General features: G+C 43.7%; 1 protein-coding gene across 1 annotated transcript in view; it reads left to right on the forward strand.

Moving 5' to 3' along the window:
* Positions 1-11866, forward strand: part of LOC138510688 (vomeronasal type-2 receptor 116-like) — a 138777-nt gene extending 126911 nt beyond the window's left edge. Inside the window, exon 4 of the mRNA XM_069626463.1 lies at positions 10962-11866. Coding sequence (XP_069482564.1) covers positions 10962-11866 — 905 coding nt within the window. The remainder of the gene's footprint in view (positions 1-10961) is intronic.
* The last annotated feature ends 12072 nt before the right edge of the window (positions 11867-23938 follow it).

Consider the following 23938-nt stretch of genomic DNA (forward strand, 5'->3'; position numbering starts at 1 on the left):
CTCTTCCTCGTCCCTCTCATCCATTTGTAATCCCGTGCATAATCCTGCTTCCTTCTCCTGTAAACTTTATCCCCACCCCATATTCTCATAATAGTAACCCATTAGTAATCAGATTAACCCTCCCTCCCCCATCTTCCTCCTGGTACTATATTAGTAGTTAGTTGCATTATCCTACCTCACTCTTCCTTGTTCCAGAATGCCATTAGTAATTTGATGCAGTAAACATGCCTTTCTCTTCGTCGTCCTGGTACCACTCACAACTGTTTCCCTCCAGGAAAAACTGGACGTTCCCTAATGGAAGATTAGACTAACCCAAGCTGGTGGTTGGGTGCCGCCTGTGTAAAAGTGAAAGAGGCAGTTCTTAACTAACCAATGACTGTTTTTTTTTCTCCACAGTATTCATTATTTGTTTTGGAACTTTACATCACCATCAGCAGTTCCTCATGGTAGCGTATTTCATATAAAGGAAGAAAGAATTGAATTCCTTATTTTTATTTTTTTTTATTTTTAATTGGTTGGTTGATAATCAACCTTTCAATTTAATATATAACATAATTGATCACAGGTTAAAACAAGATAGAATCAAGCTCAAAATCAGTATTCAGCAAAACCCTACAACCCCACTACTTCAACCTTCAGTTGTTTCTCATTAACAGCAAAAAAATAATAAAATCACAATTCATATATATACATCATCTGAGTTTTCATCTAAAATCAGTCCAAGTAGATTCAAATTCCACATCATTAGAACCACTAGTAATCCACCAACAAGGGGGTATTAGTTGCAAAACACATGTCATCTATTTAGGGGAAGATTAGGCTATACATTCAATTATCTCAAGATTTAGGGCTAGCAGAAATTGGACTGTGGCTATACGAACAGCTTGGAGAGGTGAGGAGAATATTCTAAACCAAAGTATATCTTTAGTTAAACAGTTATAGTTTTCGTACAGTTTTTTAAAATATTTACAACGTAAATCCTTTAGTGAGGGGCAACCTACTATCAAATGTTTTAAAGTTTCCTCGCACTCTGGTAATTGACAAAACCGACATTTATTTTCTTGTTTTGTTATTTGACCTCTTCGAGCTAAAATTTCTCTAGTGGGCCATAAATTAAATCTAAATCGAAGATAGTTGTTTCTAAAATGGTGCGAGGGAAATTTAAGTAAATAGGAGGCTGCAACTCTCATTCTTTTCGTACCAAAAGGCAGGCCGCAGTAATCTTTGTACTGCGAGCAAAGCTCTAAAGTGCAGATCCAGTCATGCTGATATAGTTTTCTCTGGGCACGATTGGGATTAGTTAAAAGCAGTTCAATGGTTATATCGGCCTCTACTAACAGATTGGTAACAACATTTCTCCACTTATTGGCAAAAAAATGTGTGGATTTCAACATATATGTGGCCAATATATAAGATAAATCTAAACAATTAGTGCACAGCAGAAATTTCCTCATTAGCGAACACAGTTTCCATGCATAAAATACAAACATTGAAAGAGCACCCAACTCATATCGTATCAAAGGCCCTGGAGTTGAATTCGGTAACTTAAGCACTGACCGCCAAAATTTTGCCTCCAATCGATCCCAAAACGCACGGTCTCTTGGTAATTTAGTTTCTGAGCCGTATGTTATTATTGGTAAAACTTTTTGCACATAATATAACAATGTCTGAGAACATGTAAATTTACCAAATTTTTGCAAAAGGACTTTAGCTTGACTTGTTAATGTTTGCAATTTTTGTTTTATATCCTGCACATAGGGGTATCACACTTCAGATTATTAATAATCACTCCTAAGTATTTGTATTGCGGGGTGATAGAGATAAGCTCTTCCTGAAAAGTCCAGACGGACGATTTTAGGGGACGACATTTTTTTTTATTATTATAACATTGCATGATCTGTGTTTTGCTTAAGTTAATAGCCATATGATTTCTTTGAACATACAATGAAAGCCCTTGTAGTAGCCGCTGTAAACCAGCCGGCGTTTTAGAGATTAAAATAAGATCATCCGCATATAATAGCCATGCAATTTGATGAGGCCCAAGTTTTGGGGCATCTGAGTTAATATCAATAAAATTCTTACCCATGTCCAGTATAAATAGGTTAAAAATAGTAGCTGCCAGAATACAGCCCTGTTTCAGACCTCTTGCTGTCGCAATTTTAGTAGTTAGATGCCCAGCTAAAGTGGTTCTTATCTGAATTGCGGTATTTGTATGAAGAAGCGCAATCAATTTAACCACTGAACCAGGGCAGCCCATTTTAATCAATTTGCTAATTAGCAGATGTCTATCAATTGAATCAAAAGCCTCTTTAAAATCTACGAAAGCTAGAAACAAGGGCTGGTTGAGATATTCACACTTAGCTTTAATCGCATTGATTGCTGTAATGTTTATTGCCGTGCCTTTTCCTGCAACAAATCCGGTTTGAAATACATCAGCTTTACCAGCAGTTTCAATCCATGCTCGCAAGTCTCTAAGAATCAACCGGGCAAAAATCTTGCCCGGTGTATCAAGAAGGGCAATCGGTCTATAATTTGATGGGTCTTGTCTATTACCCTTCTTGAACACCGGGACAATAATAGAGAGAGACCATGATTTAGGTAATTGTTGAGTGCGTATGATTGTAGTGTAAAGTTGATACAAAATCCTTGCCCATAGGTTCGGATCTTGTTTCATCATATAATTAGATATCCCGTCTGGACCAGGGGCACGCGAGCTACTAGATTTGGTAATGTAAAATAAGATGTCTGCTACTGAGAATTGCAAGGTAAAAGCTCCTGGATCACACTGACTAAGTAGTGAATTTGTAGTCTCAGGACAGGCGTACAAATTTGCATAATGTTCAACCCATTGGGCCTCTGCCACATCATTGATTTGTAGTGAAATCTGCGTATTAGGGTTGGTCTTATTAATTAGAGCCCATATTTGCGCAGAGTTTTTTTATCCCATCTTTTGGAGCATGTGTTCTCCATCAGTTTGGTAAAGAATAGCTCGATGGGCCTTCATCCAATTTTTATGTTTTGTTTTCAATGATTTAAGGGCTTGCCATTTAATTTGGGAGGGCAAAGATAAAACTACCCTTTTTTCTCTTCTAAACCAGGACTTTTGTTGCTGTACTTCCTTGTTAAAAGAATGCAAAGGGAAGTACTTTGTCTTCACCTTATTTGTTGTAGCAAATGTATGCAATAGGTCACTATACTCTAGTGACTTGTTGGATCCTAGTGTCTTTTCATACACAATTGTTTGTTCGAAGGCTCTGGCAAATTTTGTCAGATTGTGTTCAGTCCAGTGGAGTCTATTCATACCTTTATTCACTAGTAGAGGATGGTATGTATTATATATCTCCTCTTTTCCCTGTGGAGCCGTACAATGCCATTTCGCATTCAATATGTTGTGATCACTGTCCTCAGTAGAGATCACACAAAACAACTTAATATCAAAGAATAGTTCACGATTAACGTAAATATAGTCAATAATTGCACCGGAGTGACCTCTTTTCCACGTATACTGTGGTGGACTATCGGTCGGGCATGAACCATTTAACATAACCAAGTTTTTCGACTCAATAAAGGTGTTCCATAAGACCAGTCTGCTATCCTTGCGATTATGGGGAACATCCAGGCAGTGCAAATTTAAGTCGCCTGCCAGAATAATATGCGGGTATATAGGGAGTTTAATAATCTCTGACCATAACTCTTCCAGATCTTTAAAAAATGTTTTAGTGGATATTGCAACTGGATTCCAATATATATTTACAATCGCATATTTATGTTCTCTTATTGTAATGATTACCAGTTGAGTATATCGATTTGGCGCAGACTGGTGTTCTAGAACAACTTCAGAGGACTTATTTAGAGCCACAAGGAGACCAGACATGGGCCGACCTTTCATAGATCGTATTGCCGGATTAAAGACTATTTCGAAGTTATCCCACACTGGCCGCTCCGTAAGCCAGGTTTCTTGAAATAAGATAATATCATGCTGCGATAACTCATTAGACCTATTCCTCAGTAAATGCCCATGTCCTCGAGTATTCCAACTTATCATAGACAAAAGTGGTGGGAGATGTTGCAAGGTAAGTTATGACTGCTTTGATACAGATTGAAGCATTGTGTAATAATTTTGATTACTCGACTGAGCACATAAGCCCTGTCTCTGATTAGAAATATAAGTCTGCATTGCTAGATGTTGCACCGCAGGAATAGGAACTTGGTTTGACACATCGGTGAGAAGCTCAAAACCTAGTTCATATATTTCTTGTTTAGCAAGCCACAATGTGTTTAACACCACTCGTGAGAACACCCAAAACCGTGCAACAGAAAGATCATTATCGCAGATAAATTCCACCAAATCAATATCGGAGGATTGCAGATCATCTAACGCAGGGATTTCAGCTAGAATTGCAAGTATACTAGAGCGATTTAAGTCATACTTCGCATAAGGTAAATCTCTGCACCGAATGATCAATGGATATAGCGGTTGTTTGGATGATATTTTCAAATTTCTTGATGGTAAAGACGGAAACTGTACCCAATGAGTGGTTTTGTTGTTGAGGATGTATATCAACCTTTGCAACAGGGCCAGCTGGATAACGACTCAGATCTTTTGATTGTGGATGCATGGTATGCTGGGCAACCTCTGACTTCGTAAGTAATGTAGCATTTTTGTTTAAATTGGTCATGTATTCTTGCACTGCGGTTTTAATTACTTGTTGTATTGATATTTCAGATACATCAATTATGGGTTGTTTGAAAGAAGCTGTATCAGCCGAATTAGTAGTAATTTTGGGGGGAGCAGACATTTTTTTTAAAGAAGGGGACCCAGAGGTCAAGGGCATAATAAGTGGTTGTGCCACATGGTTCTTTTCTGTATGAACTGTTATATGGGATCTCTCTCGAATGTTAGGGTCTTTCAGTATCTCTACTTGGACATTCGAGGGTCGTTGTTTGGTCATATAGTGATCAATCTCCTTTCTAATTTCGTTCCGTCTGGCTTCAGCATTCTTATCTATGATCAGCTCAGGAGAACAAGATGATGGAGCTACAAAGATATCACACTCTTTTACTTGTACCACTGGACATAAGGGTACTAAGGGAAGTGAAGCTTGTGTGTTTGCCACCTTATCATGTTCAGCAGCCTCAACCAATGCGTCTAATGGGCCATAGGCTACTATCTGGGCCGGGCATGCCGTTGGCTGTGTACTATTTTTCTTACCATTAGCCAAGGTGTTATATTTTTTTTGTACTGCTTCCGCAGCCATGATGGTATGTTTCCTAGGCAAGGATAGGGCTTTAATAAAGGCTTTACTTGCTGAGGTTGTCGTTTTAGTTATATCTTTAACATTTTTTGTTTTTTTACTACTCGGGTTCTTTTTTGGTTTAGCTGTAATTTCGGGTGGCTTAGGTCCGTTAGATGTGAATATGTTAAACACTTGTTTGTCTCCGGGAACTATCAGGTCTGAGAGTGGTTTATCTTTTGGTGGTTCAATTCTTTGGAGCGATGAGAAATCGTCGTGAATTACATTGGAAAAGGCAGGTAAGGGCGTGAACTTCATAGGTAGTGTTTGTGTAATGGGCTCGGTAGGGGATTTATCAAGGATCAGTGATTTCTCAGAATTTAATTTTAGTTTTTTTCGGGTATTCATTTCGATACTGTGTTTAAGCGTTGCCTGCCAATGTAATAATTTCTCAATCTGTTTATCGTGTGTCTGCAGTTTTCGATCGAGTGTTTCAAACAGCTTAAAAAGAGAGGAAATGGCCAAATTCATGGCATGCAACGTGGTCTCAATCAAAATAGACGGGGAAATAGCTGGAGGCAAAATAGGGTCATCAGGTGGTAGGACCGGAACATCCGGAATACGTCTGGGAGTGGGAGCAGCAAATGAAGCGACTAAACTATGTGCTGAGTCTGAGTATATGAAAGAAACTTCAGGTAGCTCTAATGAATTCCGACAATCATCTCCTTCCAAAAAGGAAGAGTTTGAACTCAGTTCAATTACTGCAGGTTGAGAATCCGCTAAACCAGCACAGCTTTTAATCAGGTGGAGGGGCGGGGGAACATGACAATCGTGTGGTAATATACTCCCACCCCGGACCCCCCCGGTAGAACCTAAAGAGTTCAAACATGGTATTTGAGGCTCTTGGTTTCTATTGGAATTGATGTTAGACCCTGGGGATCCTGGTGCTTCACATATTATAGGCATTGAATGAGGCTCTTTTAAAAGGGGGATGACGCCTTCTTTAATAAGGGTGTTATCAGAAACTCCCAAGGAATTTTTTACATTAGAGCCTTGGGCGTTTGTAGTAAACTTAAAGCAAGAATCAATTGATTTCCCAGTGAAGTCACAGGATAGGGGATTTGTCTCAAAGAAGTAGCGTTTTATATCACCTGAAGATGTATGCCTATTAAGGTTAGAGGCACTAACAGGGTGATGCCTTCGGGGCGTACTACCCATTAATTGTTGTTTCTGGGTTTCTACATTTTCCTGGACCAATATTGGGCCATTCATCTTTGTACTTCTTAAGGTACGCATATCACCTTATACTAGTACAGTCACCAAATGAACTATACAGTTAGGTTTAAATTTAGAATAAACAAGTAGTTGTAAAAACAGGGTAAGTAGGTACTGCTAAAAGAGATGATCTGATAACAAGATAAAATCTTTAAAAATAGAGAGTTGAGCAGGAATCTTGAAAATAACTAGGAACGGTACCTAAATAGTTAGCTTGGTCAGTAGATACATATATAACTTCGCCGTCAAGGGAACGCCCGATGGCTTAAGGAGCAGCCTTAGTCCGTCTCTCCTCCCCAAAGACCGGCTTAATTAATAGTTAATTATGATTTTCTTACTCAGGGTTGGATAAGTCGTGAAGTCAATACTTCCAGCCAACCACGCCGAACAGCTAAACAGCACCAGCCCTTCTGCCACCAGGGCTTACGCCGCGAGGGTTGCTTCACGGCTGCTTTGTAGCTCTTCACTCTGTCTCGTGAGCCAGTCCTGTGATCCTCGGCGGCCCCACCTCCTTGAGGACAGCAAGAGCCCTGTGCTCGCAATGCTGTTCAGAGGGGGAGCGGCAGGCAATCCAAAGGCAATTAAAGAAGCGTAGACCAGCGTTCTTCGCCTCCAACAAACAGGCAATTAAATGCCTTCAGTCAACGCCGCTCGGGCGGCTTCACGGCTGCTTTGTAGCTCTTCACTCTGTCACGTGAGCCAGTCACGTGATCTTCGGCGGCCCCACCTCCTTGAGGACAGCAAGAGCCCTGTGCTCGCAATGCTGTTCAGAGGGGGAGCGGCAGGCAATCCAAAGGCAATTAAAGAAGCGTAGACCAGCGTTCTTCGCCTCCAACAAACAGGCAATTAAATGCCTTCAGTCAACGCCGCTCGGGCGGCTTCACGGCTGCTTTGTAGCTCTTCACTCTGTCACGTGAGCCAGTCACGTGATCCTCGGCGGCCCCACCTCCTTGAGGACAGCAAGAGCCCTGTGCTCGCAATGCTGTTCAGAGGGGGAGCGGCAGGCAATCCAAAGGCAATTAAAGAAGCGTAGACCAGCGTTCTTCGCCTCCAACAAACAGGCAATTAAATGCCTTCAGTCAACCTTATTTCTTTTCTCTGGGGTATCCAAAGAAAGGATATACCAGAGAGTTTGATTTTCCGGTTCCTGGAACAAATTGGACCATCACCATACATAAAATAATCTTCTACTAGATGTTTGATAACAGAAGCATACAGTAATTGTACTAATTGTCTGAGACTACCTTATTAGAGGATTATATAAACACTATACACACAATTTTAGCTCACAAAACAAACTTGATTGCATTCATTATGTGTGATCTGTTATTCAGTGAGAGCTTGTTGGGAACATATCATTAGCTCTCATAATGACCATGAATAAGTGGAGTATGTGCCATTGCATTTTATTGGTTACAGACTCTATTTAAAGTAGGTAAAGAATGTAAAAAGACTGAAGTCCTAGCTCATCTTTCAAGAGAAATTAACTTAACTAATGTAGTTCAATGTGATTGTCTAGTCTGGTAAAATAGATACACAATAATTGTCAATACCTACATAGTTGTAGCCACATCAGCCCAAAAATAAGTGTGTTCCTATGTCAGTCTGAAGAGCAGAGCAGAGTGGGCCTGAGTGGAACAGTCCCTGCAGTGTGCTGTGCATGTCAGTCTGTCTTTGCTGACCATTTCTTTTCGAGGAGGAGCTAAATCTCAAGAACCCCTGAGGTCCGCATAGCGGAGCGGAGTGCGGCTGAGTGGAGCAGTCCCTGCAGTCCGAGAAGGCAACTGGCGAAACAGCAAGGCAGTAAACCCTCCACAAAGCCTCTCAGCTTCAGAGAAATGCTCCACACCGTTGAGTCAACAGTCTAATTTTGTTTCCTGCAACAGCTGCGATCAACACACTACTGTTGACAATTTGCAGACATACTATTTGCCTTTTCTTGTGACTTTGCCAATAAGTGCATCAATCAACCAGTTATGGGTGAAGATTTTAAAGCCCGGGCAAATCAAACAAGACGTTAATCATGCAAGGAGACTGCAGGCCTGTCCCTTTGAACCTCGAGGTGATAGTCTAAACACACTCAGCCGTATAGACTGTGCCTTAAACACGTATAAGCAAAGACTTGCAAATAAAAGTATGTGGAGTCTGCAGGATTGATTCCCTCTGATCCTTTGCTCTTTCCTAGTACTAGAATATGAGAGGTAAGCCAAGTAATACAATTTGAGGAGTGACAGCACATTCTCTTTGCACAACCCATCTACGCGAATGTAAACAAGTCAGTCAGCCTTCCAGGCAACTACAGAATAAGAGAAAATGTCTATTTTCCCAAGCCGCCCCCAACGCTGTTTAGTCAGGTAATAAAAGATGGTTGCCTTATCTCGGATCATACTCTCATAACGATAAACGATTCAACAATGGTAAATGGAAATACAGAAAACTCAGAATCCGAAGTACTGGGACAAGTCTTAACACAGGTAGAACAACATGTGAATACTTCTATTTTTGATGACTGTGTAAGCCTGGAAAATGAAACACACGCAATAGAAAATCTACAAGACCGACTCAGCGCATCTCCAGGTTTATTTAGAGCCCAGGAGGAACTTATCAATGGGATACCAGGCAAATTACTTCCAGACCACGATGGAATGGATGAATCTGTCGCAACACGTGATGAAAGCTCTCTTCCCTTTCAAGGAAATGAGGCAAACTGCAATGATTCAATAGACGGAGCCTCAATGTGTCTGGCTGCCCAAAATCTGGTTCTGCAATCATTTATACGCGTGTATGATACCGTGGCCCACGAGGTAAGAATGGGCACTCAGTCTCTGAATGAGAAAAGGTTACTGCTGGTGTACAGGGCACCGCCGGTGGCATTGAAGAGCAGCGGGAGTTCCAAGATTTGGAGCACATCCGTACCGTCCCAGAAACAGACTGAACCAAAAGTGACAGTACCCACCAAATCAAGTCCATCTGAAAATCAGATGCCAGATGAAACATCAGTAAAACAGTGCCAAATTGAAATCTGCAGTATGGGAAAAAAAGAAAACATGAAAGGATGAGCAACAATCTCAAATAAAGGATCCTGTATCTGCGCAGTATTGCGTCAGTTGAAAAAAGGATAAACTGGAAGAATACTTTGCAGAAAATCATGTGCATATACGATGAGAGTCACAGAACCGCTGGAGTGGTGGAGGGTAGAAAAGGCAGCAAGGAACCGCCCAACAATAGTGTGAGCGAAAAAATACAGATAAAAGGCAAACTTTCCTCGATGAAGGATCCAACAGGAACAATGAACTCCTGCCCCAATTTCAAAAGTCCGGGAACACTAATAGAGGCCTTATCATGGAACTAAATTAGACGGAAAAACGAGATTGCAAGAACCACTAAACATACATTGAGTAGGAAGACAACCAGAAGCTATATACTTCAACAGCCTAAAATGAGAAGCAACAGCTCACAAGAAAGCATTTTTTACAATCACGGTGTTCAAGACGCCACGGACGGCCCAAACAATGTGCAGTATGCCCTAAGTAAAAAAAACAGGCCTCTAGTGGAAAACAACTAAGGTCTGTTTCAACAAGCAACTGAGTACTTCCTGATTTTTGAATCAATACGCAAAGTTGATCGCAACCTCCCTCTCAACAGAAGCAGACTGCTCACTGTGTTGACATCAATTTCTCAACTACAGACTATATCATCGGCAGACATCAAGTATGTCCACCTATTCGACAATGACAATTTGAGGAAATGTGCTGGTCATTTCCATTCACAAATGGTGGGTAAGCTTGTAATTGAGCCCAGCTCTGAGGCCCAGTAATGACATGGAGTTAATCTTGGGTGAGTAGGTTGCTCCTCCCTCTGTCAACCCACAATCACCTTCAGGAATTGGAAGCCAGTTTGTGATTAGGTGTGCCAGCATTCTTCCTCTCCCATTATCATGCTTATTTCTATTATTCTTCCTTCCATTTCTATGCTTCTCAAACCTGGCTAGCAGAAGCAACTGTTAGGATATGTGTGGTGCTCAATAATGCCAACAAGAAAATAAATGCTTACATATGCGTGGGAAATGGCAACTCTGTATCACTGAAGCATAAATACATGTTCTAAGGTCAACCTCTGTACACCTTAAATGCCCTGCTACATGTGCACACACACCCTTTGGCCAGACACAATTCCAGGAGTTTGTTAATGTGTTAATGTGTTGCCTTTTCTTTGTAGCAGCAAATAACAAAATCAGTGACATTCATTTAATACAGCACAGTAAAATAGAAACCTTGCTATTGTATCTGTAATCTTCAGCTTGCACAGAGATCCTTGCAGTGTAGGTGTCACTCAATGATATATCTTACCAGAACCCTTGTAAAACCAGCATTGTAAAGCAAAAATACCAAGTGATTTCAGATAAAATTAAACATTTAATCCTGTAAAAGAATCTTAATTTTGTTTTTGCAGACATGGCAAACTGCATGAAATGCCCTGAGGACCAGTCGTCCAACATCAGGAAGGACGGCTGCATTCAGAAGATCACTGTTTACCTCTCCTACTATGATAGCCTGGGCATGGGCTTGGCTTTAGTAGCTGTTGTCTTGTCAGTAATAACAGCTGGAGTGCTGGGAATATTTCTCCGATACCGGGACACGCCGATAGTGAAGGCTAATAACAGGGATCTCAGCTACACATTGCTCATCGCCCTGATGTTGACATTTCTCTGTTCCCTCTTATTCATTGGACGTCCTGCAAAATGTACCTGTCTGATCCAACAGACTGCATTTGGGATTATCTTCACTGTTGCTGTGTCTTGTGTATTAGCTAAGACTCTAACTGTTGTCATTGCCTTTAATGCCACCAGGCCTGGGAGCAGATTGAGCAGATGGCTGGGATCCAGAATATCTGCCTCTATGGTCCTCTTGTGCACTCTGGGGGAAGTACTCATTTGTCTCTGTTGGCTGTTGACCTCACCGCCTCACCCTCACACTGACATGCAGTCTGAACCTGGAAAGATGATCCTGCAGTGTGATGAGGGCTCTAGCACTGCCTTCTATGCTGTGATTGGCTACATGGGCCTGTTGGCCTTTGCCAGTTTCATGGTGGCTTTCCTCGCCAGGAACCTCCCTGACAGATTCAATGAGGCCAAGCTCATCACATTCAGCATGCTGGTGTTCTGCAGCGTCTGGGTATCTTTCATCCCAGCCTATATCAGCAGTAAGGGCATGTACATGGTGGCCGTGGAGATCTTTGCCATCTTGGCTTCCAGTGCGGGGCTGCTGGGCTGTATATTCATACCCAAATGTTACATCATTCTGTTCAGACCAGATATAAACACCAAAGAATATGGAAATTCGAAGAGTAACTGGTAGTGACCGAAAATTATATTGTGATTATATTTTTGTAGTGTCTAGAGGTAAAATGCATCTGTCTAAAAATTGAGAGGTTCTCTAGCGTCACTTAATTGGGGATTTGGACTTAGGGAAATTGATTAGATTGGACCTGTTTGAAAAGAGTGAATTCACCATGAAAGTGAGAGGAACATTGAGGTTCAGCAAATGTTTGCAAGGAAGAAGCACTTTCACCACTCCTGAGATTTATGCAATGCAAGCCTGCTCGACCACACTTTAATGAGAAGATTCTGCGGATTTCAAATGAGAACGTTGTTTTTGAAAGTTTTTGAAAGTGAACTTACAATACCAAATAGAACACCTGCTTTTTATTTATTTAAACGTGTATACAGTGACGGCCCTAACCAGAGCATCTTCTTTACAAACTTTGATGGATGGAGGAGAAAGGAAATTACACATTTTCATTGTAGGATAAGAAGATCAGGATAGACAAAACGATAGTGGTGGAGGCGATTTAGCTGGATTAAATGGGGGGAAGAGGTACGTTTCATTGTGTACAAGAGGAAGAGGTGGTGCAGATGTGGAGTGAGAGGGCATTCCCGTCTCTGGGTGCATGATGAGTGCAGACCTGTTTTTGTGTGCAAATCACCTTGCCGTGTGGTATATGCAGGGCACACATTTGTGCTAGCTTGACTAGTGTTAGTGTGGATGATGAACATGAATTTGTCGGAAAGGTTCTAAGGGATCTTGTAGCAGAAGTCTGCTTGATGTTATAGGGGCCTTTAAAGGCAATTAGTAACCGGCACGATAAGCCTGACGATAAGCCTGTGCAAGCTCTTGTGCGTCCCTCACGCTGGTGTTCGCTCGTTGTTTTTTTTTTATGGCCACCATGGAAAGTGTGAAGGGACTAAATGTAGTCCATTCTCCCCTTCCATGGTGGCCATTTTCTTTCTTTACTGTGGCCGCCACGGAAAGAGAAAACAGACTGTGTTCCATTCCGTGGCAGCCATTTTAAAAAAAAAAGTTTTCGGCTGTGAAACGCAACGCGTCTTGCAGCTGAAAAAAACACCATTAGTGCCCTGGTCTAATGGGCCGGGGTACTAATGGCAATAAGCCACTCGCCGGTGGGCCAATACCGCATAAGGTACAGCCCCTGGGGCCTATGTTGTAAAAAGGGGGGGCAGCCCAGAACCGGAACCAGGGGAACCCACAATGGCTCTGATCTCCAGTTGCCAACTTTTTCTTTCAGATTCCCAAGGCTCTCCACAGAATTCTGCCCAAATCTCTTCGCTAGCGATGTCCAAAACCAGAAAGTTAGCCCACCAGTTGTCCAAAAATGCGCATTATCTGTGCCCCCTTGAGGAGAAGGAGGGAAGATACTATGCCCCGGTACAAGTACAGGGGCTGGGTACAATTTTGGCACTGGTGGACACTGGATCTCAAGCTACCCTTCTGTCCAGAAGGGCCTTTGACGAACTGAATGCAGGAATGGGAGAGAATTACCAAATTCCTCTCACCTCTCTTCCTGGACAACTGCAGAACTTTGACGGGAAGGAAATTCCCGTTGAGGAGACTGCAGACTTGGACATTAAGATCGGGCGACACAAGGTGAAACACCCGGTCATAGTAGTGATTCCAGAGGGCACCCCTTGTTTACTGGGGAATGAAATCCTGAGGAGGTTGTCACCCTTAATAGATTGCGTAAACAAGGTCCTCTGGACCCAGACTAGCCGACCAAGAAAATTAAAACAGAGTGTCAACCATGTTAGTTTAAACAGCACCTACCACATGGTTGAACAAAAATCTGACCAAGTAGAATTTCACTTCCAGAACAACCAAATTCCAAACGTGACAGACGTGACAGTAATAGCAGTAGGACAACAGACTGGTGATGGGGGGTCCTCTCTATTTCTGAAAATCAACCTTTAAAGTGGTACTCCACGCTGGAAGGAAACACTCTGAGATTCTATACTAATCCACAATCAGAAACTCCCACTCCTATAGTCCAGAAAGATGTGAAATCAGCTCAGAGCCTGGCTGATATTCAGCAAATTGGAGAGCAGTTGTTCATCCCTATCCAATTAAATGATGGGAAGGACTCTGTTCTCGCTCGAGTGTGTGTGAACAACGGTAAGAGCTTCATCAGCGAAGCCATGTTCCGCCAACTCCCAAAAGATCCAGCCATTCCCACATTCAAACTGATAGACAAATGGGAAATGGACCTGGAAGCGCCTAATTCCAAACATCTCCTGCCAAGCAGGTGTATGCTCAAAATCTCCATTGGCCACAAGAGCATAGTCCATAATTGTTCGGTCGTGCGAGACGTCACTGCCGCCTTTTACTTAGGCAGTGACATTCTCAATCACTTTGCCATTAGTTTGGACCTAATAAACTTCAAAGCTTAGTCCCGATTAGCGGATAATCCCATGGGCTTTGATGATCCAGAAAAAGCATTTAGGTCAGCTCAATTGCTACCTTATGCAGTTGAAATTCAGATCAAAGAGGAAGTCACCATCCCAGAAAGGACCCGACAATTCTCCCTGGAAGTGAAAGTTAAAAGAGGACAATATTTGTAAAACCCTGATGCTTACATACATCTAAACGCTTCTCTCCAACAGCAAGGTTTGGGGGTAAACCCAACTCCATTAGTCAACATAGAACATGACACCATTCCAATAGAGGTGGATAACAGCGACTTAAAGAGTATTACTCTAGCCGCAGGCACCATTATTGGAACGGCGGTTGATGACTGACATTTTTCCATAGATTTAGGTAATGAACTGTTAGGGCCAATCCCCAAGGACTGCTTTGACAGTGACAGTGATGACAATACAACACCAGACAGGATTTTTACCCGGCATGGGGGGAACTTCCTGGGGTACACTTCTTGCCCTTATGGTAAGGAAGATGTGACTTGTGACTTCAGGAGGGATGAGGTGATTTTCCAGGTCCATGAGGGCTGCCTTTCCCACCTGAAGCCTCCAGTCCAAATCAGCACTCTGACCAGGGACTTCTCCACCCAGCTGGAGGAGGCCGCTGAGATAGCCAAACCAGAAGTCTTTCCAGGCTTCAGGCAGATGGTGGAAGAGAGAGTCAACCTAGCTGATGCCTGTGTGACTCTGGAACAAAAGCAAAAGTTGAAACAAGTTTTCTTGGATTTCCAAGATCTCTTTGCGGTAGACTCATATGACTGTGGTCGCACTGACATCCACACAACAACAATCCCCACGGACCCTGGCATGACTCCTGTGTTTGTGAAGCAATATCGCTTGCCTCTCGCATCAATGGAGTCCCTTACTGAAATAATTAAGAACCTTGAGTCCCGGGGAATAATCCGTCCAGTCCACAGCACCTTCAATAATCCGGTGCTGGGAATATTGAAGCTAAACGGCCAGTGGAGACTCTGCGCTGACCTTAGGGAGCTCAACAAACGGGTCCATACTTCCCGATGGCCTCTGCCCTACATTGACCAAGGGCTGGCCCAGATCCAGGGGTCACAGGTATTCACTGCAATAGACCTGACCAATGGATACTGGACCGTGCCTGTCAGCAGGGAGGACCAATACAAACTGGCTTTTACCTTTGGGGGCCAGCAGTACACATGGACCGGGACTCCCTTCAGATACCTTAACTCCGGTAATGAGTTCAACATTTTCCTACATAAGGCCATGCCCAACCTGGGTGCGAGGAGAAACCTGGCTTATGTAGATGATGTCCTCATCAAAAGTTCATCTGTGGAGGAACACATAGCGGAGATCCGTTGTGTTCTGACCCAGTTGAGGGCCGCCGGAGCAAAACTTTCCTTTCAGAAAGCACAGTGGTGTAGAACCCGTGTTAATTTCTTGGGGCATGAGATTACTCCTCAGGGTCTCTGTCCCCAGGAAAAGAAAGTGGAAGCACTTCAGAAACTGAAAGACCCCACAACTCTGCGGGAACTAAGGAGCCTCCTTGGACTGACGAATTACAGCAGAAAGTTCATTGAGGGCTACGCAGAGATCACCAGACCCCTGATTCATCTCCTGAAGGGGGGGGTCAAGTGGGAATGGGGTCCAGAACAAGCCGTGGCAGTAAGACAACTCAAAAGATGCCTCTCACAAGCGCCCTGCCTAGCTTACCCTGTCAGAAACAAGGAGTTCTTCCTGGAGACGGGGTTCTTTAATACGTGCTTGACGGCAGTATTATACCAAAAGCATGACAAAGTCAATTATTTAATCTCCTATGCGAGCAAAACTTTATCCTCTGTGGAGGAAAAATTCAACGATTGGGAGAAGGCACTCCTGGCGACGGTGTGGGCATTGAAGAATTACCGCCCGTTTATCCAGGGGGAACACATCATAGTGGAGACTCCACACCAGCCTCTGCAATATATCCAAAGTGATATAATCCGGGCCGGAAATGTGAGTAATTCCCGAATTACTTCCTGGATTCTGTCAATGCAAGGCTTTCCTGTGGAGGTCAGATATGGCCAAAACAAGAAGAGTCCCCTCGCGCAAGGTCTGGCTGACTTGCATGATTGTGCCAGAGAAAACTGTCTCGAGGACGAAAGTCTAAAAATCAAGGACAACACGGAGGCATACCTTAATTCCCCACACAAAGTCTTTGAAGAGGACAAGTGTGAGGGAATGCCCTCTGTCTATGTGGATGGATGCTCTTACCATGTTGACAACAACGGGGAGAAAGAACTGGCCGGCGTAGGGAATGCATGGGTGAATGAGTCCCCAGAACCCTCCGCTGGATACAAAATTGGTCCCCGAAGTAGTCAGGTGGCAGAATTGATGGCTGTGCATCAGGCCATCCTCACTGCTGTCCAACATCAACTCCACGAACTGGTCATAATCACAGATTCGGATTGTGTACGGAACGGGTTCGTGGAGCACCTGGTTAATTGGAAAACCAGAGGCATGTTATGTGCTAACAACAAATCCTTGAAACATGGGAAGTTGATCCAAAACATTGATGATCTGGTCACCTCGAATGAGATGACCATCTATTGGAAGAAGATCAAGGGTCATTCCAAAGTAGAGGGACCAGACAAAACTGGAAATGACTTAGCTGATCAGCTGGCCAAAACCGGGGCCATCCAAGGGGATCTAATTGAGATTGAGTCCTTGTTGGGGGAAATCCAGGTCACTGCTATCACTAGGTCCCAGACAAATGCTCACAACGACCTTTCAATTGCACAATGGGGTAAGGAGACCTCTGATGCTGATTTAATTACCGCTCAGAAAGGGGATCCAATAATTGGTACATTTTACCAGCAGATTGAGGACCCTGAGAACTTTCCCCTGACGGATACCGATTACATTGGGAAAGAGGACCTAAGAGTGTTGATGAAATGTCCAAAAATGTTCCGAATCCAAGACGGTTTGCTGGTAAGGAAATCCAAAGCTGGCCACGATCAGTGGGTGGTTCCTACCTCATTCCGAAGCCTGATGTTAAGTCACGTCCATGATGCGGCCACCGCCGGTCATAGGGGGTTTCACACAACACTGGAAATCTTAAGAGAGGTTGCATACTGGCCACACATGGGGCAGGACCTCGACCAATACTTGAAGGGGTGTCTTGTGTGTGCACAATTTCAGCCATCATCCCTCACGCACCGTGCGCCTCTCCAAAAGAGGGGGATGACACTGCCATGGTCAGATTTACAAATCGACTTTGTAGGCCCCGTGATTCGCTCTGCTAGGGGGAATAAGTACATGTTGACTGTGACATGCTTGTTTACCAAGTGGGTGGAATGTCTCCCAGCCCCAAATTGCAAGGCAGAAACTGCAGCTGCCTTGATGATTAACCACATATTTTCCCGTTTCGGTCTACCTCAAAGGATTGAGTCAGACAGGGGTAGCCACTTCACCAGTGAAGTAATGACAAAGATGTGGGAGATACTGGGGGTCAAAAGGAAGTTGCATATTGCTTACCGGCCAGCTTCTTCTGGGGCAGTAGAGAGATATAACCGAACCATTGTGAGCATATTAAAGAAGTTTGTGGCAGATTCTGGGCCAAGTTGGGATATCCGATTACCTCTGGTCCTAATGGCCATCAGATCTACCCCTTCATCTGCAACCAAAATGTCACCATTTGAGTTGATGACTGGGCGCAAGATGGTGCTTCCGCAGCATTTGTTCTACAGGACCCAAGAGCAGACCCTAATAAATGCCTCCACAACTCACGAGTATGTGGAGAATATAAGGAAACACCTTCAACATGCTTTTGCTTATGCTCAGCGGAATCTAGAAAGATCAGCTGATAGCATGAAGACCCACTATGACCTGAAGACTTCCAGGAAGGAATATCAGGTGGGGGACCGGGTCTATCTATACAATTTCCAAAGGAACGAGGCCAAGCAGCGAAAATATTTGCCTACATGGAAGGGACCCTTTGAGATTATAGACAAAATCTCCCCTGTGGCCTACAAGATCTGCATCCCCAAAGGCGGTTTGGCAGAGGGGGAAGACAAGTGGGTCCACATTAACCGGTTGAAGTGTTGCCATCCCAGCCACACTCTGCAACAACTGGAGGAATCCTCTGGAATCCTAGAGGGTACTGTCTCAGATTAATTCAGTTCTAACTTAAAATATCCTACATATCGCCTATCAAATTTTGAGTTTCTCAATGTGGGTGTTTTCGTTTTTGAATGCAAAAAGAAATGTGCATGTTCATATGTTTTGACTATAAATTTATATGCCACCCCACTATATCAATGGTGGGGGAGAAATGTCCATGAATAGGTATTGCCGCTCTTCCTGTGTCGTCCTAGGAGAAAGAAAACCTGGAGACGGGCCAAGGAGGACGATCCGGAGACCAGGAGCAGAAACGTGAGGGGCCCAGGGTACCGCCCAATACTCCCATCAGGACCGGCGAGGAGAACCGATCGATCCAACCGGATGGAGGAAAAGATGCTGAACTGTGCCATCTATTGGAAGAAGATGAGGAAACATCCAGGTCTTGCGAGTCCCATCAGTGAAACAGAATGGCCATCGCAAGAGGGGGGCTTGTGGGATGTTTTTATCCATGCATCCGAGCCCTACCTCAAAACTGTGCAGTACTGACATGGAAAACATCATGATGGCCAGAGATTCCCAGAAAATGCACAGGGAAATGCATGAAGAATAGGCTGCCGCTCATTTTTGCCGATGTTATGGGCACAGAAGGGCACTGCCTAAAACCACCATTGGACAACCCACACAGTTGTCTGAAACCATTGGAAATGGCAATGCCGATTGCCAAAAGCAACCTAGAATTTTGGGGAATTCATTTTCTTAAATCCCAAAAATGGGTGCATTACCAGTACTCACCACTATCAGAAAGCCGGCATTTTAAAACAACACCAGACTTTTTTTTTGTGTAAAACTGAATAAATGAACCCAAAGCAGGCCAAAAAAAGACTTACTGAGAGGTGGATACAATGTAAAGTTATATTCTGAAGTGACTTGAAGGTTTATAACAAGACTGGCTGAGCTGTGGATTTCAGCAGTTTAAGTAAATTTGGACTGAAAGACACTAAAAATTTAAATGTTTAAAAGAAATGAGTGACCTACTTTTGAGTGTCACATAGGTTGCAATTGTTTAAATGTCATAGTTTTAAACTTAGAATCAGCATTTAGCTGCATATGTAAAAAAATGGTTAGTTTATTTGAATGCAGAAAACTGGGTAACTAAAAGTGACCTTAGCTGGGGCCTGGCATAAGGAACTGAATTCTGCCCACCAGCTACCACCGACAGGAGATGAGACTTGCACAACAGCTGTGTTCCCAGGCCTATCTGCCTTTTGCTGCTCCCACCAAAAGGGATATGACACTTCTCTGATTGAATTACCTGGGCTCTGCAGGAAATTGAACAAAGCCCTGTACTGACTCAGGCAAATGTTTTATTATGGGGGCCGTAAAAGTGGCTTCCTCCTGGAAGGAAAGGGGAGGAGCACTGCCTGTGAGAGCAAGCTGGCTTGGCAGAACTGGAAAAACCAGAAATTCAACCTTGTGCTGGGGGGAAACCACACCCCTTTGGGGCCAGAACATAACTCTAAAAAGATGGATCATTCATAGAGCGGACTTGTGAAAATTATTTAAATGATACCATAATTCTTGTGATTTTTCAGCCCACATTTTAAGAGGTTTTTAGAACCGGAGGTATGATCTGGGGGCAAGCTAGCAGTTAAGAGGGTATTACTTAAAATGTATGCATGTTAAAAATCTGACACTTCATCAATTAATGTCCATACTCCTTGCGCACATGTGTATAAATTTGGGGTAATGTCCGATATTACGAAACCAGTTAAAAAGTGCAAAATGTTGCCATTTCTCAATGCAAGCTCTCAGGAAGAGCAGATTTGGACAGGGTATACCTCCTGTGATATGTGATGGGTGCATGTAATTTTAAACAAATGTGTACCTGTGCAAATATGTCTTTTGGGTCAAAATATAGATTGTGTGTAATTTGACAGGGGTGGGTTCTCTGTACCATAAACAGACCTCATCATGATGACACTTCATTTCATTCCCCCAATCAAGGGGAAGAGGATGAAGTGGCCAATGACAAGTGGAGAGGGGTAGAGCCTAGTGATGCTGCACACACACCCATTTTCAAAACACATAAAAGCAGACAGTCAGGACAGATAGGGACCTTCAATTCCATTTTCTGCGGAGCATGCTGCCGGACCATACCACATCCAGAGATCCAGACTTCATATCTATCAATATCCAGAACCAGAGGCAGAGCTGAGCTGACCCAGACCGCTGTTAGCAGAACCAGAGAGCTGACCAAGATCACTGTGAAGTGCCGAGACCAGACCGGAGTACAGTCTGAAAACCTGACCAGATCCCTGGCGAGGCCTATTTCTAAATATATTGTGAGTACCTAGCAGAACGGTGCAGAACCAATCTCTTAGTTAAAATAATATAATTCAATCTATTTTAATCTAACCAGAACTGCCTCCTAACTGTCACCGTCATTTGCAAAGCTGTCACCTGTCATTTTCTAGTTGCTAGCTGTCACTTGTCTTTTTGAACTTTAAAATTTCAAATCTGAAAAATGACCTTTACCATATCGCTCATATCTCCGTGACCGTTTGTCTTAGAGACTTGCAGTAACTTTCCTCTGAAGGCTGGGAATCTTGGCTTTTCAACGAACCTAGAACCGCATTGCTACTCCCGATACTTTTGCCGCAATCGCGAAAAACGCACATTTCTCCACGTGTGAAAACAGCAGATTCTTTGCTTTCCTTGCTAAAAATTTGTTTGCCTCGTACGAACCATCCCTGATTCATTGCTAGAGTGAGCCTGGACTAAGATTAATTAGATACCACTCACCCTGAACCTCTAGAGGGAATTAAAAGCATTTTAGCATATTTTTCACTTCATTGCCAGCACATGTAAAAGCATTTTGGGCCTGTGTTTCAAACTTCTGTAGTCTAAGCTTGCTGGGGTGAACTGAATTACATTTGATTGCATTTCTGAGAACTGTGTGCTTTCCTTCCATTTCCTTGCATTGCATAAAGGGGGGGAGGGGATTGCCAGAGAAAAGTGATTACATTGTTTTGTTGAAATCATATTGAGTATTTTCTGTATTGCATTTTCATTCAACATTACATCCATCTGAACTTATATAAAGCATTCTCTACCACCTTCTTCTTCTGTTCCTATTCACAAGTGTGCTAGTGCCAGATTCTCCGTTGTTAATCTTTATCATATCAGATTAAGTGTGATATTCAATTATTAATTTATTATAAAGTGTGATATATATATCGACTGTTTAAATTATCAAATAAACCTTTTAAACTTGCAAAACAGAACTACTTCTTGGCTCAGTGGGGTCAGTGGGATTCCAAGAGAGGGGTGTTATATAGGGGTAGTCATCCAGAACGCATGAACTGGACATAAAGATATATCAATAAGGGTTTCCATTCAGTATCCCAGACTAGGCATTGACTTAGCAGCTGTAGTGTTGAATTGAATCCTCTTACAAATTGGGGGCTCGAGCGGGACTTTTGGGTTAGATCTACCATTTGTGCAGATTAATACAGCGTGCCAGCTGACCAGATACACATATCCGGTCGGATCACCACGCTATGTTACGCTGTAAAGCACTCCTCAAAGGAACGCTCTAAGGAAAAGGTCTGTTTTGCAAAAATAAAATACAAACTTCTGTAAGTCAGGAAGGAACTCAAATTCCAGAATGACGACCCTAGTAGTCATGAAAATAGCCAGAGAGAACTTCTTACATAAGTTATTTGTGAGAGGTGAGTGGACTCATCAGGACCAGACGGTCTGGTTGCAAGCAATTGCACCCCAGATCACGGAAACAGGGTCAGATATATGGAGAGACCAGGGTCCCTTACATGTGGCCCTGAGTGAACTATATATGTCCTCTAAGGCCAAGGATGAGCACAACAAGATTGCCAGGGTAGCAGCATATTTATATTTACATATGGGAGCCATGCAGGACAAATGTGCTTAAGGCCAAGATCTGGCGAGTAGGCAACTGCTGGCATTACAGAAGGCCCAATCTGATCTGGACTCTTCTGAGCAGAGGCTGCAGAGGAGCCAGGAGTCAGAAAATGATAGTAGGCTGTATATCATTAAAATAAAAGAGGACATGGATATACTGCAACAGGAAAAGGCTGACCAGGATACTAGACTTCTGGCCCTGCAGAAGGAGCACAAAGACAGTTTGGACTCCTTACTGCAGAGCCAGAAAAAGCTGGAGCAACAATTAGACTTTAACATGGCATGCACGGAACAGGTAGCCACCCTGCAAAGTCATCTAGATAGAGTGAAGGCAGAGAGCAACAAGCTGATTTTGAAAAGACCTGGATACCCAGGCAGAATTTGATGAAGAACGCCAGAAAGCTGGTGCCTTTCAAAGGCAGAGGGACGACCTGGTGGCACAATTGCAGGCTCTTAGTCAGGAAAGAGACGCCTTAGGCCAGGAAGTCTGCCATTTAAAAAGAAAAACAGAAGAAAATCTCTTGGCCCTTGAGGGGCTGGGTGACCTCCAAAAAGAACACCAGAACTTGTTAGAACACACCAGGAGGGTGGAGGATGCTCTGGCAAGAAAGGAGCGGGCCAATAGGGACACAGCTCAGGAGGTAACCCTCCTGCAGCAAAGACTGGCCCAGTGCTCCAGGACTAATCAGGAGGCACAGAGAGAGAATGAGGCTCTCTGCCAGCACAATGATAGGCTCCAACAACAGGTAGCGATGCAGGAGAGACTGATAGAGTCTAGTAAGGCCTTAACTGAGGAACTGAAGGCGCAGGCTCTTGCATTGCAACAGGGAGCAGGGGCGGATGGAGACCAGGTTCGCTGGGAAAGGGAAACTCCTGAGCCTAACCTCAGGAGCCCTAGTACCAGAGGCCTTTATATCTCTCAGTCCCTGGACTCTGCCACCCCCCTGTCCCCTGGTGCACATGAGCACCGGGCCACAGGGATGGCAGATTACTATCCAGCCAGAAGCATGGGGCTCATAGGCCAGTACCACCCAGGAATGGAGGGGCGGGCATCCGGGTATGGGCACCCAAGCACAGTGCAATTTATTGTGGAACCCCAGGAGAGTAGGCCCATTAAGGGCATCCTGAAAACCTCTGCCCAGTTAGGTCAGTGGGGGGGTACCCATCAAATCCTGGCAGCAAGGAGGGATCTGAAGACTCCTCTGAGCGGTACAGGACACAGGAGACCAGGTCCCCACATTCTGCCAGCCATGCCCAGGCTTGCAGAATCCGGGAAAACCTGGAAGAACAGACGGGAACCTCTGGGAGCAGTGCCTCTGAGTCAGAAGATGAATGGACCAGGGTTACCCGGACCAAAAGGGCCAATAAGACAAAAAGGGCCTTGCTTAAGGACCCCTTAAAGCAGATTAAGGCAATCAGGAGCGTCATCACGCCTTATCATAAGAACGCCAAGTATTCTATTTGGGAGCACTTAGAGTTGTTTGAGCAAATGATGGAGACTTTCCATTTGAAGGACAGCCAAAGCTGTATTCAATATGTAAAGTGGACCTTCTCCCCGGAATACTCTAGTTTCTTTGCGGGGCTGGAGGACCAAAATCATTTAAGATGGTCCACCTATAAGGCGGCCATCTTGAAACATTTTTCTACTCAT

Source organism: Ambystoma mexicanum, chromosome 6p (genome assembly GCF_040938575.1).
Source record: "Ambystoma mexicanum isolate Mex_15411 chromosome 6p, UKY_AmexF1_1, whole genome shotgun sequence".
NCBI lineage: Eukaryota > Metazoa > Chordata > Amphibia > Caudata > Ambystomatidae > Ambystoma > Ambystoma mexicanum.